The sequence below is a fragment of the Leopardus geoffroyi genome, chromosome D1 (assembly GCF_018350155.1).
Source record: "Leopardus geoffroyi isolate Oge1 chromosome D1, O.geoffroyi_Oge1_pat1.0, whole genome shotgun sequence".
NCBI classification, from domain to species: Eukaryota; Metazoa; Chordata; class Mammalia; order Carnivora; family Felidae; genus Leopardus; species Leopardus geoffroyi.
Window position 1 is genome coordinate 72449901 of NC_059329.1, and position 18565 is coordinate 72468465.

The 18565-nt window shown below is 39.1% G+C and overlaps 1 protein-coding gene across 20 annotated transcripts in view; it reads right to left on the minus strand.

The window, feature by feature from the left end:
* The window catches only part of SOX6 (SRY-box transcription factor 6), a 619662-nt gene that overhangs the window by 36757 nt on the left and 564340 nt on the right, over window positions 1-18565 (minus strand). For all 20 annotated transcript variants that reach the window (XM_045484620.1, XM_045484628.1, XM_045484622.1 and 17 more), the window contains one exon: window positions 10648-10756. In XM_045484620.1, the coding sequence (XP_045340576.1) occupies window positions 10648-10756 (109 nt within the window). The remainder of the gene's footprint in view (window positions 1-10647; window positions 10757-18565) is intronic.

Consider the following 18565-nt stretch of genomic DNA (forward strand, 5'->3'; position numbering starts at 1 on the left):
TTCTTTTCTCCATTTCATTTGTTTCAGGGAATTTTCCTTTTATTAGAATGAGAGATGCAGATACTGGGTGCAGTAGTAACTAAATTTTTTATTAGGTTATTGTATGGAAATCATATTAGAAGGATTTTGGCCACTCAACTCATTTCCATAATCTGCCAAAACTTCTTTGCCCCGAGAATCGGTGAAAGTATTTGAAAGATACTTAATATGTGTATGGCTTGAAAGATTTAAAAAACTTTCAAAAGTTTCTATTTCTTGGGGTGCCTGGGTGGCTCAGTTGGTTAAGCATCTGACTCTTGGTCTCAGCTTGGGTCATGATCTCACAGTTCATGGGTTCAAGCCTGGTGTCAGGTTCTGTGCGACAGTGCAAAGCCTGTTTGGGATTCTCTCTCTCTCTTCTTTTCTCTGCCCCTCCCCTGTACTCTTTTTCTCTCCCCTTTTCAAAATAAATAAATAAGCTTAAATAAAAGTTTCTAGTTCTCTTTTTTTTCTTCTTTTTAATGAAAACCAACAGGGAAAAACAAAAGCAACCAACTCAATCAGCTCATCTTGCAGAAAAATGGGAGTCAGTGTGGTTTAGATCTGGGTTTTAACTCTATATTTGAGCTTCCCTAAGTTGGGAAAATTATTTCCTTTCTCTAAAATGGTAATCTCGTCTCCTTACAAAAGAGAGTTAATCATTTCTACTTGGCAGGATCCTTGTAAAGATTAAATGGGAATGTAAAATTTCTTAGCTCAGTGACTGGATCCCAGGAACCACTCACTAAACAGTAGTCACCCGTAGAAATAGTAGCAGTAATAATGGCAAGAGAGAAGTAATAGAGTCTATTCCAGTACCTAGGACATATCAAGTGCTTTCAACTCATATTTGTTCTCTTTCCAGTCTTTCCCCATACCTGAGTGATGTGTCCTATACTACATAGTCCTGTCCTTCAGAGTAGTTATAAAACGACCTGCAAGTTAGCTGGGGAGTGTAATTTACTACTTAATGGAGTGTCCTCTGCCCCAAAGTTAAAAATATTTAAAACAGTCTCTATGATAAAAAGCTAAAATGTACTGAATATGCATAGGACCTAACCTCAAAAGACCATCTCATATCCCCCAGTTCCCACATGTGGAAACTATAACCTGACTATGTTGCTCAGTCCTGGCCAGAATTTGTGGATCAGCTTTTTATAAAGGACTCATCGGAATAACAAAGGATTAGGATTCTTGATCGAGATACTGTAATAAATGAAGGGCAAGGTAGTTTCAGGGACATTTGACGATTGTTTTTCTTTTTCCTCTACTAGTAGTTCTGTAAGTCTGCAACATGGAGTAGACTTTTCCATTTTGTCCTCAGGTATGATTGGCCTTCCCAGTGAAAAGTGAGCTTATATTGAAGCAGCACAAAATGATTTCTCTCCCATGAAATATATATGTAAACCAGTAAACTGCAATTTGTATTTTTAGTATAAATTTAAAATGGTTGAATACATTGCTTATGAAATTATCTCTGGGGCTGAGACTTGGGATATTAAGTTTTAGTTCGGAGTTACTTCTTTACAGCCCACTCCTAAATTTAACAGTCTACAGTATAATGCAAATGTCAATGGATTCTTACACACTTGCTTCCCTCTGGTACCAAGACCCAATATGGGGCATCATGTCTATGGGTAAGTATTCATTGAACAAAAACAACTGAAAAAAACCCTCTCCACTAGTAAGTACAAGAGAGAACAATCTGTTAGACATCCATCAGTCCCATCAGACTAAGTGAAATCATACTTAATGAGTAATATACCCAGGAAGAAAGAAGTGCTTTTAATATGACTTGAATGAAAACCCTCCCAACACATACTCAGCTCTCTGATGATGTTATATGAAAAGATGCCCATTGAACATCCGCCCGGAAACGATATTAAACAAAACACAAGAATAAAGAGATTAACAGATTCCCCAGACTAAATGAACTGCTGCTTTTCCATTACTTTTAACTTCTGTAGTCTAAGTCAATCTTGACCAATTAAAGGTTAATGGCTATTTATTTGGTAGCAAAGTTCAAATTCTTGAGCCTGGCATTCAAGGCCATTCACAATATGGAACCCAGGTATTTCTATAACCTGCTCAATTCCATAAGTATTTACTGAGTATGAATATATGCACGATTTTGCTGGGCTTGGTAGGGAACACAAGGGTGAGGAAAGTTATTCTTCCCTTCTGGAACTTTGTTATGAATATCTGTATGCTTTACTGTTCCTGCATCTGCTTGGATTATTCCCTCAACTTAAAGTTCTTCCCCTTCTCTTTGCTCATCCAAACCTGGGCTTATCTCTACCTATATTTCTGTCAGGACTCCAACGATCACTGTTTTTCACAAAGCACTGTAGCTTCCTCCTCTAAATAGCACTTTTATTTTTCTGTTTCTCTAATGATGCACTTGAACATGTAACACCTTAGGTTGCTTTGCTTTCTGTGTGTGCTAATATTATAATCCCAACCACATTACTAGCTCTTGGACAATAGAGTGAAGTCCATCTTTTAAGAAATCCTTCCCTCCATGCCCATATGTGCTGTACACATAAAAGGTAATCAACAAATTATAACTTAAACATGAAGGTAAAATGGAAGATTGGGGGCCCCCGAACATGGGCAGATCCTGCTTAGAAAGGCCTGGCTATTGGTACTGGCAATTCAGTCTACAAAGAACTATTGCTAAAGAGTATGAAATGATAGGTAGTGGGCACAAGCAAACAGTGTTAGACAAGCAGAGTAAAATGAGACAATGAATATGAAAGAAGGATATATGCAAAAATAAAAATATCTTAAAGAAAAAAGCTAAGAAGTCAATAAGAGAAAATGAGAAAGAGCTAGCTAGGTGGTTATCAACTTTTTGAAATAAATTATAAACACAATTATCAGAACTTGAAAAAAAGGAAAGGACCAATTGGGGGATGGGGCGGGGGGAAGTTTGGCAGAAAGAGTTTAAAAAGTATTCCAAATTGGCCTGGTGCTCTTTAAATTCCACCAGCTTAATGTCGGGCTGAATTCAATAGCCTGTAGACAGCAAGTCAAATGGCTCTTGCTGCCAAGAGAAGATGATTCTGGGACAGCTAACCAGACAAGGTCCATATCTGAAGGGCTACATAGTCAGTCCAAACATGACAGAGAGACCTCTATCAGCCAGGGTTTACTCTAATATATGTGAAGTAGACATACATAATACTGAGGAAGCACGGACTGATTTTGCAGTCCCACTGGGACCATATGCTGGCTGCTCTTATCTTGGGTCTAATTTTCATGGAAGATGTTGTTAATCTTTTGTGGCCCAGTTTCTGAGACAAGTTGGGGAAGTCCTTCTGTGTGATTCAGTAATAGCATAGACAAGCATTTCTTGACTAGGGTGGATGATATTCAATCAGAAAACTAGACTGTGTGTGTGTGTGTGTGTGTGTGTGTGTGTGAGTGTGTGTGCGTGTGGTGGTGGTGATGGCAGCGGCGTTGGTTATATATATATATATATATATATATATATATATATATATATATATTGCCATCAACACTTCTTTAGAGAAGAAGCCAGGCCAGTGAGAAACCAGCTACTGGCCAGAGCTAGGTTCCTCAGTAAAAGAAGGCTAGCTCTTTGGGCTTTCTAGCTTAAGCAACTCTGAGAAGCAGGTTGAGTTCCCTTTATGAAGTATTAGGGGATGGAGTTATACAAGAATCTTGACATTTCACTCTCTTGCCCCATCAGGACTATCCATCACTTGGAGAGTTCAATGGAAATTGTTTTCCACCAACATTAAAAGTTATTTGGGAGCTTTTAAGACACAGCAAATATATTTCTTTAAGAGAAGTTTATTTGCTTGTTTAAGAGAGCGGTACTTTATATATAGTGCTGATATAAACTGGTGCACAGGATCCTCTAAAACTGTTTATATCCACAGTAAAATACATTTTTGTGATACTCATACAACAGAGTTAGTCCAGAGCCAAGGGCTTTGTGAACTCTGCTTATCTCCCAGCCTGTGGCTGTTACTCACTCCTCATCAGGCCTTGGGCCTCCCGGGCTACTGATCCTGGTTTCAGACCCCAGCCTGCTGGTTCCATAGAAAATGCTTTGCCTATTCATTTCTCTAATATTCCTGGAAACACTGTTTTAGGCAGCTATGGAAGGTCAGACCCATGAGCACAGCTCTGATTAGTGCTCCCTTCTGATTTATCTCAGTCTTTTCTTTTAATATATAGGATTCCTCATCTTATCTGCCTAATATGTACTCTAGTGTTTGGATTCCTTCGTAAGCAAAGACATGTCATTATAGAGGGATATTTCTATAATAATTTCATTTCTTTAAAGGATGGTGTAGTCCAGAATTGATACTTGTTACATTCTAGTTGACTTAAAGGTGAATGATTTCAATTACATGGCAGTATAATAAGACAGTTAAAAAACTGCCAACTAGAAATAACCTAGACCAACTTCCTTAGCTACAGATGAGAACACTCAGGAATGAAAAGTGACTTGCCAAGTGTGGAACAACTGGAATTTAAGTCTCCTAGTCCGTGAGCAAATATCTGAAGGGGTGTCATGTGGAGAAATGGTAAGCTTTATTTTTTGGAACCTAAAAGTCAGACTAGAGCCACTGGGTAGAGGTTATAAGGAAACAGAGACAAATTCTGGCTCCCAATAACAAAGAATTAATAATTAGAATTGTAATGAGCTTCTCAAGAAGTAGCTTTCTGTTAATAGACTAATAGGTGCGTTTGAACAGAATGGAGATGGCCACTTGTTAGGGTTCTATGAAGGGATTTCTTGGCTGGAACTGTGATTTTGATGATGTCACTCCTTTATTCCAATTCTGAGCATCTAAGTGTTGCATGGGAAGCACTGTACTCTGGACTTGAAATAATAATGACTTTCATATTCCAAAGTATAAGCAGTTGTAGCCCTTACACCCCACCCTAGATTACACTACAGCCCCCCTCTGCTGCCTTGAATGAGCCATGTATCTTCAAACCATCTTCCCTTTCCACCAGGAATAAGAAGGACCCAGGGAGGGGAAAGGGAATGAGAAAAGTTTCACAGGTTTATCAGAGTGTGAATCAAAAGGTAAGTAGAATTTTTAAGAGAAAAACATTAGTATTAAGTGGTGCATTTTTAAGAAAAAAGAGGAAACGTTGCAGTCTCTCTCATTGGTCTACAATCAGAGAGCTTAAGTTGACAATAATAGAGCTAACCTGAGGTATAAAACATAGAAGCAATCAGAAGTTTGCCAAAAAATAAAGCTTTCAGAAAGGTTAAGGCCATGTTGGCTGGGATCCAATTCACAATTCAGTACAAATCTATAAAAGTCTTCTAAGCAAATCTGAGGATCTGAGAGCAACAGTTCTAAAAGGGACTATTCTGGGTGCACGTATCCATTTCCACTCAAATCAATGCAAGTTTTTTATACATGGAGGACACATCACCACAGTTTCAACCCAGGGTCCAGAAGTCTGGCCAATGATCATCACCACAGTTTCAACCCAGGGTCCAGAAGGTCTTTTTGGATACAGAGTGTGTTTCTTATAAGAAAGATGATCTGTGCACAATAGCTTCCACTTAGTTTTCAACCCAGGGTCTAGAAGTCTGGCCAATGATCATCCCTTTAGGAGCTCAAATTCCCTGATTCCCCACATCAAAATGTGGTTCAGCCTTCCTCTGAGGCTGGGACACAATGATTGAACTGTGGAATTAAAAAAGGTGTTAGGAAAATGTTTTCTTACTCAAGATAGTCTGCAAAATGGAAAAAAAAAAAAGTATCTCTTTAGAGATCCCCAGTGAGAGAGAGAGAAGAAACAGGATAGAAAGAATATGAAAAAGAAGGCAAGTCACAACAGTTATCGCTGAGAGAAGAGAAGGAGAGGAGAGAGAGAGAAAGGAGGGGCCCATCTGTGAAATACAATGAGAGACAGCTGCTCATTAATAAAAAAGAAAAGTTAAAGGGATGTGAAAACTGGATTCAACAAGTGGCACAAATATGCTCTCAAAGGTACTGGTCTCCTCTTTTATTTCTCTGGAAAAAGTACTAAGTGGAAGCTATTGTGCATAGATCATCTTTCTTCTAAGAAACACACTCTGTGTCCAAAAAGACCTTACTGACAATCTTGGAATTGGAAGGGACCATTTTTAGAGATAATGGAATATAGAATACAACTTTTAAAAGATAAGGAGGCATTAGTCACTTGTTTGCCATCCTTTAGTAAAAGAGCCTTAATCCAAACCTTCCAATAACTGGGCCATCACCCCTCCTACTGTACTTTGCAACCTTGAAATTAGGAGAGTTGGGAGAACCATCGCATCTTGCCTGAAGAGAACAAGGAGAGGGGAAAAGTCGATAAAAAGTTAAACAGCTGTTCATCATTCTTAATACATGGTGACTGACTCCACTAATCAAGTCCTCTCTTCCATGTCCCGCATAGGAGCTAACACATTTTATGTGCTCAGTACATAGTAAGCCTTCAACTGCTTCAAAGTATAACAAGACCTTACACATGTTTCCTAAGCCCCCAGCACCAATGAATTTGTAGATTTATAAATATCATGGTGAACAAGAAATGCTGTCTTGTCATATTCAAGCCAAATAACAGCTGGACTTTAAAAATAAAATTTTGAAGGCATTTGCCTTTTATATTTTTAATTTCTGTTTTCCTGGCTTATGGTTTTGTCATTTGATTTTGATGAGTGTTTAATACACACATGCACAGCTGCCTCTTTGGGTGACCTTTCCCTTGCGGCTTCCATGCTCAGAGCTATGAAGCAGGTCCTCAAGTTGCTTAGTAAGTGATATTGGCATTTTCATGACTGCCAGACATTTTCCTGGGAAGCCCAGCTGGACCAGGCCCTCATCTCCTAGGCTGACGTACGTTAGTCACTTCAGAAGCCTCACAGAAGGATGGGGTGCAAGTGGAAGGAGGGCATAGTCCCTTAAGATTGCTGTTCTGCATTATTCACAATAACCAAGACATGGAAACCACCTAAGTGTACCTCGATGGATGAATAGACAAAGAAAATGTGATACACACACACTCCTCTTGAAGGAGTTTTTGTAGATGAATATTATTCATCCACAAGAGAAGAAAATCCTGCCGCTTGCAACAACATGCATGGACCTTGAAGACATTATGCGAAGTGAAACAAATCAGACGGAGAGAGACAAATAATACTGTATGGTCTCAGTTATATGTGGAATCGGAAAAGGAAAAGCTCTGAAACAGAGCAGAGTAGTGGTTTCCAGGGATTAGGGGGAAGGGGAAGGGGAGAGAAGTTGGTCAAAGAGTATAAACTTCTAGTTATAAGATGGATAAGCTCTGGGGAGCTAATGTACAGCATGGAGAGTATAATTAACAATACTGTATTATACACTTGAAAGTTGCTAAGAAAGTAGATCTTAAATTTTCTCATTAAAAAAGAGGCGATCATGGAAGGTGACAGATGTGTTAACTAACCTTGTGGTAATCCTTTCCTAATATACATGTGTACCAAATCATCACATAGTACACATTAAATATCACAGTGCCATATATCACCATCTGAATAAAGCTGGGAAAAACATTTAAATTGCTGTTCCAAGCCGGAGGAAACATAGACATGATCACACATGGACTGAGAAGAGGTGGCGAGCTAGGCTAGAGCTGCAGAACTCACCTGGCCATTGAGTTCACCTAAACAGCTTCCGCTCTGAATCTCTGGGCGGCACAACCAAGTCTTGATCTTTTTAACACTTTTCTCAATGACAATTATGCCTGTCTGTCTGTCTGTTTGTCTATATGCATTTCCCTTTTAATCTTCTGTCTTCCTTCGCTAGACTTTAAACTCCAAGAGGTCAAGAACATATCTGTTTTGCTTCCCTCGGTTTATCTAATGTCTAGTTCTGACACACAGTAGATGCTTAAGAAATGTTTTGTTTTCCTTCATTTCATTTTGTTTTGTTGAGACCACACACTGATTGAAGGAGTTTATAAGCTGTAGTTATTCTTTCACTACGGTTCCTTCTTACTCTTCCTGTGAAGGGAAATATGAAGGAGCAAAGTAGAGAAAGTATTATGTGTACCTGTTATCTACTCTGACTTGCATACGAACTGTAACTCCAGCAGGCTTTGCAATCAGCTCTTACTTGAACGGATGCCAGGAAATATCCTAAAGTCAGCAGAAGGCTGCTACCCATCCCAGCAGTCCTCACAAAGGCAGTGTGCTTCTGTCGATATTAGAGCCAGTAACTTGACTCCATTCATGAACTCACAGTCCCCCAAAAGCACATGAGGTCTCAATGGCAACTCTGGGCAAGCTTCTGAAGGGAGGTTTTCACACGCTCCTTAAGCTCCTGGGCCACTACAGCCCTTCTACTATTACACTCATCAGGCATTGCTGCTGTGTGTGACAGGGTAACACGAGAGCTGGTGTATGGCATGACTTGCTATATTTAGGGGAGAGGAAATGGGCCATACTGGGGAAGGTCACAAGGAGTTTGTTCAGAAAAGTGAGGGCACCATGGATTTATCTTATATGCAGGGCATGCTGTATAGCACAGTATTTAGAAGCTTAGGTTCTGGAACCAGGCTGCCTGGGATCGACTCTCAGCAATGCACTAACTAGCTATGTGACCTACGGCAAGTTACTTAATTACTCTTGTCTTTAATATTCTCATCTGTAAAATGGAAAAGAAACAATAATACCTTCTTTACAGAGTTGTATAAGGTTTACATGAGACAAAATGTGTAAAAAGCTTCGCACATTCTCTTGCATGTAAGTGCGTCAGAAATGTTTGCTAACAAACAACACAACAACAACAAAAAACAAATTAACCAGGAAATTGGTCTGAATCCAGACAATCTAGGTATTACATGGAATTTCTAAGAATATTTCTATACAATATTATGCTCTATAATTAAGTTTTTCATTTTTTCCTTTCATAATGGTTAATAACTCCGATCAGGCTTTTTAATTTACCAGGCACATAATATCATCAATTAATTATTAGCATTATTGAGAGGTAACTGACTATATGTATACCCATTATACAGTCAAGAAGCCAAATGAAGAAGGAAGAATGATAGATTAACAAAACTGTCGTAACGAGGGTAGAGTGATAGAACTCTGCACCTCCTAGTCTATGGAAAAATGAACAGACTGAATATTCCAAAGTGATGAAAAATGCTATTTCATTGTGTATGGTCAAAGATTTAGGTACTCTATGGTACAATCTTGCAACAACATTGAGATGGGCCTGGCCTGAATAAATTGGTTCCCTAGGCCAAGGAACCTCAACCCTCATGAGGAAAAACCTACACTTCTAAGTGCCTATAAAACGTCAATGTCACTGTGCTCTCTGTACACATTCTTCAGGAAAGGCAGCAAGTGTATTTCTGGTTTTAAATCCTCTTTATCCCTTCCCTTCCTCCTCCTCCTAATTTTCCTCCTCCTCCTCCTCTTCTTCCTCTTCCCCTTCCTCTTCCCTTTCCTTGCCCCCACCCCCACACACACAACAATCAGAATTTAACACCTTGTCCCCAGGACTATCATTAACCATTAGTCTCTCCTATTCATATAAAAAAAAAAAATCTGCTTTTTGAATACTCTGTGAAGTGCTTCCTAAAGCCTGTAATTGCTCATCTTTTAGTGTTCATGCCAGGGATTTCTGAACTGCCTGGGACGGCCCCAAGCTATCACCAGAAGTCATGTCCAGTTCAGATGAGGCTATGAAATGTCTCCGCGTGTTTTCGAGGGATTAGGGTCCTGGAAGAAATTCTGCCGGTAAAAGCGATAATAGTAAGATTCTTCTCCTCAAGCTAAAGAAGAACTTTAGCAGGGACCCAAGATGGGCAAAGTATTGTGTTACTCTGAAGAGAACAAATTAATCTTCCCTGACTGGTGGGAGGGATCCTGCCAAAGGAACAGCTAACGGGAAAACCAGTCCTTACTCTGTGATGACACAGTAAATAACCAGGCAACATTACTACTGAAGTGCTGACCCAACTCATAAATTGTACCCAGCCTCTGGAGAGCAATTTCTGCTGATTTGCTGCTTGTGCATTTAAAACAAACAAACAAAAAGGGACAAGGAGTGGACAGGCATTGACATTGCTGTGGATAAACCCACTGAGAGTGAAGCTGGTCTTTCTATCCAGACTTTCGCAAGAATTTAGTAATGGATAGTGCTTGGGCACAGGCCGAGCAATTAATTTTACACTAGATCTGCTGTAAACCATCAATGAGTTCCCAAAAAGGTTTGATTGCACCTGGGACTTACTTGATTCAGGGTTGAAAAATCCTCCTTTGTAGGTTACCCCCTTTTTTTTAAACGAGTATGCGATGACGTGGATGAAACACAGAATTCTGTTATTCATGGGAACGCAGAGGGTCATTTTATTTAAAAACTTTGAAATGGCACCTTGAAGTACGTGAATTGCTACGTGTTCGGTAATATAGGATCTAGCTACATCTCAACGTCCTCAACTATAATATATAATGGAGGCTAAGAGTTCCTCTGCTTTGCCAAAAAAAAAAAAAAAAAAAAAAAAAATCCCAGCTGGCACTCCTGAGAAAGACTGTATAATCCTATAGCTAACTCAGATGCACCTTCACAAACGCCCGGAGCAGCAGAAAAGAGCTACGGAAAAGCCACTCACCCTCTGCATCTTCTGGCCGAGTAAGATCGATGACACCTGGGCCCAGCTTTCCATCTTCACTTGACTTTCCTGTTAACTGGGGCCCCAAATTCTCAAAGCGTGTTCTTTCCTAGAGGAAAGAATAATCAGAGGCTTATTCTAGCTTCCGAAGCAGCCACTTTTTCCTTCCAGTTTCTATCTTGCTTAGCGGGCAAAACTTGGATTTACAAACATCATTTCTGACCAACTGGGGATCAGAAAATCTTTCAGGAAGATTCCACTAAAGCCTGGTGGTGGCACTGAGAGCGCTGACAGCGTCTAAAGCACAGTACCTGTAAGGAAAGGAAACCTGTGCCGGGAAGCCTGCCGGGCGGCACTGCGCATCTTCTCTCAGTGGGATTTGCTCCAGTAATCTAAAAGGAATGCAATTGAAAGGTTTGAGCCCAAAGTGCAAAACTTGAAAGAGCAATTCCCGTGAAAATACACTGCTAGTTAACGGGAGAGGAATTGTCTCATTTGGAGATCGCAGTTTGCATTGGTATTCCTGGGAAAATACAAATCGGAGTTTTAGGCAGGAGGATTTCAAAAACAAATGTTTCAGAGCGGGCAGACTAGATGATGGCATTGATGCTGTTATTTTGCCTAGGAGTTTCAACTGTAACTTCTTGGGAAGTAAAAAGAAGATTACTCCTAGCCAGCCATGGAGTCAGGAAATTTAAACATCTGTGCCGTTACAGGAGGGAAACTCAAACACGTTTGCCTTATTAGCCAGCTCCTCTAGGACAGGGAGCCTGAAATATCACAGTAAACTCTCCCTCTGCAGCTCTCCGGATCAGTGGCAGAGGGCTCACTGACCATCACTAATACGGTGTTCTTGTCTGCAAAAACAGAGCACGTGTCCCCTTCTCGCCTCCTTGCTACTCTCCAGACTCAAACTTGGCTTTGTGTTGTGCTTATGAATGAATGAAACCTTGTTGTTCATTACTATGAAACAATATTAAATGTCATGTCAGCTTGAATTTACAGACATGAAATAGCAGCTTCCAGCTCCGGGAATGGTTTCTGCATGTTATACTTAATGCATTATGCAGCAGTAGAGTGCTGATTGCTGTTCAGTCTATTGTTCAATGACCTAGTTCTGTACTGAGCATGTTCGGCATTAGATGGAAACACTCGGAGTGTTCTCTTCTGTAAGATGTTTAGAAACTTGGAAATATTCTTAAAGAGCAAACATACAATTACTTGATAGAGGCTGTGTCTCATTTGTACAGCCTCACTACATTTGTGCTTTCTAATATGATTATTTTTGAATATCATTATATTTCTATAATTAATTCCCATCAGTCAAATTGTGCAGGAAGTCTTCCAGTTCCCCTTCATCATGGAATATCTTGAAATCTGTGTTGGAAGAAAACGCAGCATAAACCTTGCTTTAATCTAGCACCAACTCTATGAAAGATATGCAACAAAATTGTGATCTTGAGTTTCCCCCACTGGGCAATCCTAACTAGTTACACTAGTGGGATATGGGGAAACCTCCGAAGTACCACACTTATAAAAATCAGAATGGAAAATAAAAAGCAAATTAGGCACAGTTCCCCAATATTTTCTCATGTGAAAACACCGCTGCACGAGAACAAATTAACCCAGATGCGGGCCTCAACAAAAAGCAACCACAAGCCATGTGGGAGTTTCACACATTGTCGGGGGCGGGGGTGGGGGGGAGGAGAGGGGAGGACAGCTGCTTTTAATCAGCCAATTTCTATTTTTGAGTAGCACTTTCGGTTGTCATGATGTAAAGAAAAAGAATTAAAGTGAAGATGAGTAGTACCAGGGAAAGCAAAATATTCAACCTTTGTTTTATCACATTGTTTCGCATTTCAAATATTTGCATGTGAATGCTCTCCCTATGTTAAATGCAAAAGGAGTTTTGATGTGACACCTGCAATCTTCTTGGAAGAACAACCTTTAACTGTATTTTCATGGGGGGAAAACAACTTTCTCTGAAAATCAACAGACCGTGCTACCTATCAATATGCATATTTCAAGTATCTTTCTAGTCATTCATTCTCTTTGATTTTACCGGAAAATATTCTCAGTAAAAAAAAAATAAAGTTCCTGAAAGAATATCAATATTTTGACAAGGAAGGAGAAGAGGGAAAATTACATGCCATGGTTTGTAAAATCCTAAGACAACAAAGCTTACATGATGATAATATCTTTTCTTTTACAAAAAATGAAGTGCACTCACAATTCAGTATTATCAGCTTGCTTTTAATCATAACAAAAAACATTCGGAACATTCAACAACACATTCACAGTGCCTTTGAAGTCATACATTTTTCTGACTTCATTGAAAAAAAAACATTCTTCTGCAGAGCTACTTTCCTTATAAAATATCAATATTTTGACAGAGTAGAAGTCAAGGAAGAATATCCCATGAAACACTCGTTAAACAGGCAGAAAATAAATCAATGGTAAAAATTGTTTTGGGCAGTGGGCTGCATTTTATAGTTGGTAATATTAAGCACTTGTGTTTGAGATTAAAGAAGGACCCTGCAAAGCCATGCCCTTTCATATAAATTTCTACCTAGTCTCCCAGAAGATTTCCTTCTTCAAAGAATAGCTCAGAATATTTATTTGCCAGCCACATAACCATAAGATAAGAGGGCCTGATGTCTACAAGTTAGCTCCTGTCAGCTGGGCCAAGCAAAGATTTTACCAGTAAGGTTGAACATGAGCCTAGTAAATACAGGATGTGTACATGGGCACAGAGATGAGTTCAGAGATACTTCAGTTCCAACAGGCTTCAACTTCTAGCCATGAAGTGCCAATGGGTATGCCCCTATATCAAACAGATAAAGATTTGTGGGTGGTAAGTTCTTAACTCCCAATTTTGCCCACGCACTTGAACTAGCTCTCACAACATACATGTCGTCCAAATAAGATACTTTAGAGAAGTAAGCAAAAGAGTTCAGTGCTAATTTAATCTCAACTCCCCCAGGAAAACCCCCCAATCTTCATGTTGACGGTGAAATGTGCATTTTACATGCAACGATGTGATCAGACCCTTACTTATGCATTGTCAGTCACAAAACATGCAGGCAACATTAAAGTTACTGAAAAAAATTAAAGTCAGCTCTGCTGTGTTGTAGGGACTGTTGGCTCTCTAAGTGCTTTGAAATTATGATGTATGAGGTAGATGTTGCATATTAAATAAAGATATTTCAATGATAAAGCCCCCTTTAGTGAGAGCTGATGAATGTTAAATGTTACAAGCCACAAGACGGTGGCATCCATCATCTTCACATATTATCAGAGTCAATGACGGGGCAGCCTCACTGATGACAGATAGACTGCTGCATTATTATCCCTTCTTTCTAGAGTCGCTGCACAAACCATTCAAGTCCTCAAGCATTATTTTTAACTTTGCATTAAATTAGCAACTTTTCTCTCCCTACCATGGCAAGGTTGATCAATTTTGTTTTTGCATCGGTGGAGAAAGAGAATGGATCTGGGGTAACGCAAAGAACAGAGGCTTGTTTCCAACCAGGAAAAAAAAATCAACTTCCCCTTACTGGCAACAAATGTAAAATTGTGATATGGGGAAAGAACAGCAATGAAACAGTAAGCACACAATAATGGCTTTTCTTTGCACTTAGATAAAAGCTGAATTTTTGATGCGCACAGTATATTTTAATAAAATTTTATATACTATGTTTTATACACTTATTGGCTATTCCATAATAATGTGTGTGCTAACAGTAAAATTGCTCTTAAATTTATGTGTGTTATTTATACGTTCCCCCGTAACAATGCTTTTTGTTGTAAAAAATATTCTGTTTATTAATGTAACTTTACAACCACTGCATCCAAGATCCGTGGTAAATTAATGACATTTTTATTATTTTATAGTGTCATTAAATTTTTACTGATCACTCCATCAAACAGAGGCAGTAAAGGCCATAATGTAAACTGGGACACTTAGATCAGGCAGCAGGAAGACATTCCATATAGTCTGAAGAAAACTGCTAGCAATAAATGATATTTATACCATCTTTAAGCATGTTAGAATACTTGGATAAGTTTGGCAAAACTGTTTCAGTAGTAGAGTGGATTGTGTACTTAAATAACAGTTTGCTTGCCAGCAAGACAAGCCTTTTTCAAACCATATGTGAGGTGACTGAGTGCAGCCCTCTCCTAGAAAACAACACGCGAGATGTATGATGCCCCGGGCACCCTCCCCTCGGGGTTACCAAGACTGACCGGCACACACCATACCTCAAATCACTTCCACACAATCTCCTCTGCTACAAAATGAAGTGGAAATTGGTAAGTGCTGAGAGAAGCGCTTTGTTTGTTGCCTTACAAACAAATATATTTCATTTGACAAGTAGACATAGCTGGACAATGATGTGATATATTTTATTCCCATGGTCCAGGTGAGAGGTACTTTACCAACCTTTATTCAAAGCTCGTTTCTAAAGAATGTCTGAATGTGAGCTCATTCATAGCAGCCACAGAACATACACCTAAGGGGCCATTACCTGCATTGCAGTTACAATGGGCAAAAAATAATTATCTCATGTTACTTTCACATATAGAATACATTATATTAGTATACTCTATACTGACTCTCAATTATTCTGTTTATACAATGTTTGTATATATATTTTATGCAAATATTTTATAATATTTTATATAAATGTATATATATATTTCTATATGTAGACAATAGTAATTAGAACATTTTGTGCTCATGTAATCACCAATTTAGGCCCACCTCTTACTAAGTAAATAAGATTTTGTTGTTATATCCTAAAACACATTATTTAAATATTGAAGACTTAAAATTTTTTTTTCAAATATGTAATCATAAGGAATTTTGTAGGGAAAGTTAATACTGCAGCGCCACCAGTCATGTCCTTACATATTCCTGAAGCAGAGTTTTCTGAGAGAAATAACAAATTCTTGCATCGTGAATAGGAATTCTCTAAGGCCAGCACGATGTCCTGAGATATTATCTGTCCTCAAAATTTCAGCTTTGTCGAAGTTGTTGAGTGCTCCCCAAAGAAGCCTTGTCACTTCATTCCAGCTCCAAGCCTTAGTGTCTCTCCAACTCGGGGAATTTTCCCCAACTAAAAGTGAAGACTTCCCTGCAAAAGCAGCGTTACCCTTACACAACTTGCCTTCCTGCCCTCCGTTCACACTGATACCAGCTGGTCGGCACTATTTGCCTCACTGCATTCTTTGCCCCTCCATGCTCGTCCATCGTCCAGGCTTGCTGATTCTTCTCTCACAGAGTCTCTTGCACGGGTGCCTTCTCTCCCTCCATCCCTCCCATCATCACTAACTGCCCCTGCATTCACACCCACACTCCTAGATCGCTGCCCGTCACCTCCTTTCTGGGTGCTGGGTGCTTTCTGCCTGTGCCTGACACTGCCTTCTCAGTCTATCTACGCGCACTCCTCACAGGGCTCCACTTCAGAGCTCCGACTTAAAACATTCATGGCTTCCTGCTTTCTGTTGCATTCCATTCAAGCTCCTCGACCTGGCTTTCAAGTGTGTCACACGCTGTCCCCTACACATCTTTTTAAACTCTGTTTCCTACAACTCTCCCATCACACATCCTCTGCTCCGGGTGGGCGAGAACGAGCCCTCCCCTAACACACCTGCTTTTTCTTCCTCACTGCTGCTAGGATAAGTTTCCTGCTCTCTTCTTCCTTGCCAAATTCGATTCACTTTGAAAAGCCCAAGCTGTCTGTGAACTCTACAACCTCTCTGAGCTACCTGCTTTCTGATATACAAAAATTCTTAGTCTTCCCTTCATAATTGGCCCCTAGTTGTATACTATCTTAAGAAATGGAGCTTTGGTTCACATGTACCTCCAAGTCTCCTCCCAAAACATCAGAAGGTTTTTCAAGCCAGGGGTTTGTCTTACACATTTTCTATACATCTTACACAGCATTTAGTATTAGTGCCCATAAATACTTACAGGTTTTACAAGGCCACATAATCGATTTACCCACATAAATCAAAAACACGCTGTGCAAGTGAGTGTCCCAAAGAAGCAAGTGTGCGATAGAGGGTTTAGACTTAACATTCCACTTCTGGGGATGTCTCTTTGGTCAATAATAATCAAAACAAGGAAATCCAAAAAAAAAAAAAATCTTAAATATTTTATAAAAAGAGAAACAAGCAATGTCAAAAGAACACAATAGAAGAAGACAATGTGATGATACAACTTACTAGGAAAAAGAGGTTTTTGAGTCTGACTTAGAAGTTCTGCAATTTGGCACTTGCATCTGTGCAAAGTCTTTGCAAACTATAGCAAAAGAAGACACAATGCACCACAAATGCTTGACTGAAAAAGCAGTGAACATTTCTAAATAAAAAGGTCTCTCTCTCTCTGTCTCTCTCTCTCTCTCTTTTAAGCAGGACAATGCTAAGGATAATGTTGAGAGAAAGAGATTCTGTATCTTATTCTAAAAGGCTTGTTGTAATTCCTCTGGACATATCTGGCCATGATGTGATGATTCTCAAGAACCACTACTTAAGCACATATATGGCTTCCTTTTTGATTTGACAAACCCTATCACTTTACTAGCCTTTATTTTATATCCTTTATTATACATTTTAGGAATTTAATGAAGGATCAAAACTGTAGGCTTTACATTAGAAAGTAACTGCATATATTTTGAAAAAGGTGATTCTTGTCAGGAGTAAGGAGTTACTTTGGAGGTCCTGGGATTTACTTTCATAGTGATATTTTTGATGGTCATAGAGCCAGTAATCATAATAAAGACTCTGGAGGAGAGAAATGAGGGTTATTATTGAACTTCTTTGTTAAATGACATTTTGTCAGCGAAAACTGCTAAATTGTCTAGCCTTTAATATACCCCCTAACATCAAAATTGTGCTAGGACTCATGAATTAGTTAAGGCCTAATTTTCCCAAATGGGTTTGTACCCATAGCACAAATACATGTATTGGAGGGGAGGAAGGAAAGAGGGTCACTTACTGATCATATACTATGTGTAAGGCTCAGTCCAATGAATATTTTCTTTAATCCCTACACCAATACTACAAGGAAAATATTACTGTTACTATCAGTTTTACAAGAGAAAAAGGTGAGGCTCAGAAAGATTTTTTTTTCAGAAAGACGTTTTTCTGTTTTAAGTCACTTAACCAAAATTTAGGTCGGTATTTGTGCTGAGGTGAATTTAGGATCATAACTCTGCAACTTAATTACCATGTGATCTCTCTGAGCCTGTTTCCTCATTTGTAAAATAAAATAGAAAATGCTCACGCCGCTGGGTTGTGATGATGAAATAGAGATTATATGTGTGAGTGCTTAGCAAAAATAAGGCAACTCATAAAATACCCACTTATGTTAAAGGTATTATTTAGTGTTTGCTAAAGGTTTCGAAGCTAAACACTAATGAAGACAGTGTCCTGATCTAAAGGCCAATATCCATTCCCCTGTATCAACAACGCAACTATATAAACAAAACTGCTTTCCTTTTTGTCTTGGTTGCTAAGCACCTCAGAACTAAATTTAAATCTCAACCTTAGTAACCATGTAGTACCTGGATCTTGTTATTCTGTAGTTAAAAGCCTTCAGTACTCCCCGCCATCTGCATAAGGAGAACCAAACTTCCTTGTATAGCTTGTACAACCTTTTAAGATCTGGCTCCTGTTCTTATCAGTTTTATGTCCTACGCATTCCAGTTTATATTATCTGTTCCAGTAAGATAGAACTTCTTAGAGTTTCCTGAACAACAGAATTGTGATATTGTATGGCCTTGTATATCTGCATATGCCATTTCTTCATTCTGGAATGCCCTTTCTTTACTGATGACATCATAATTAGTCTTCTCTAGGCTGTATTACAGCATTTCTTCTGGGCAAACTCCTTTGTTGACTTCCTCCCACCAGC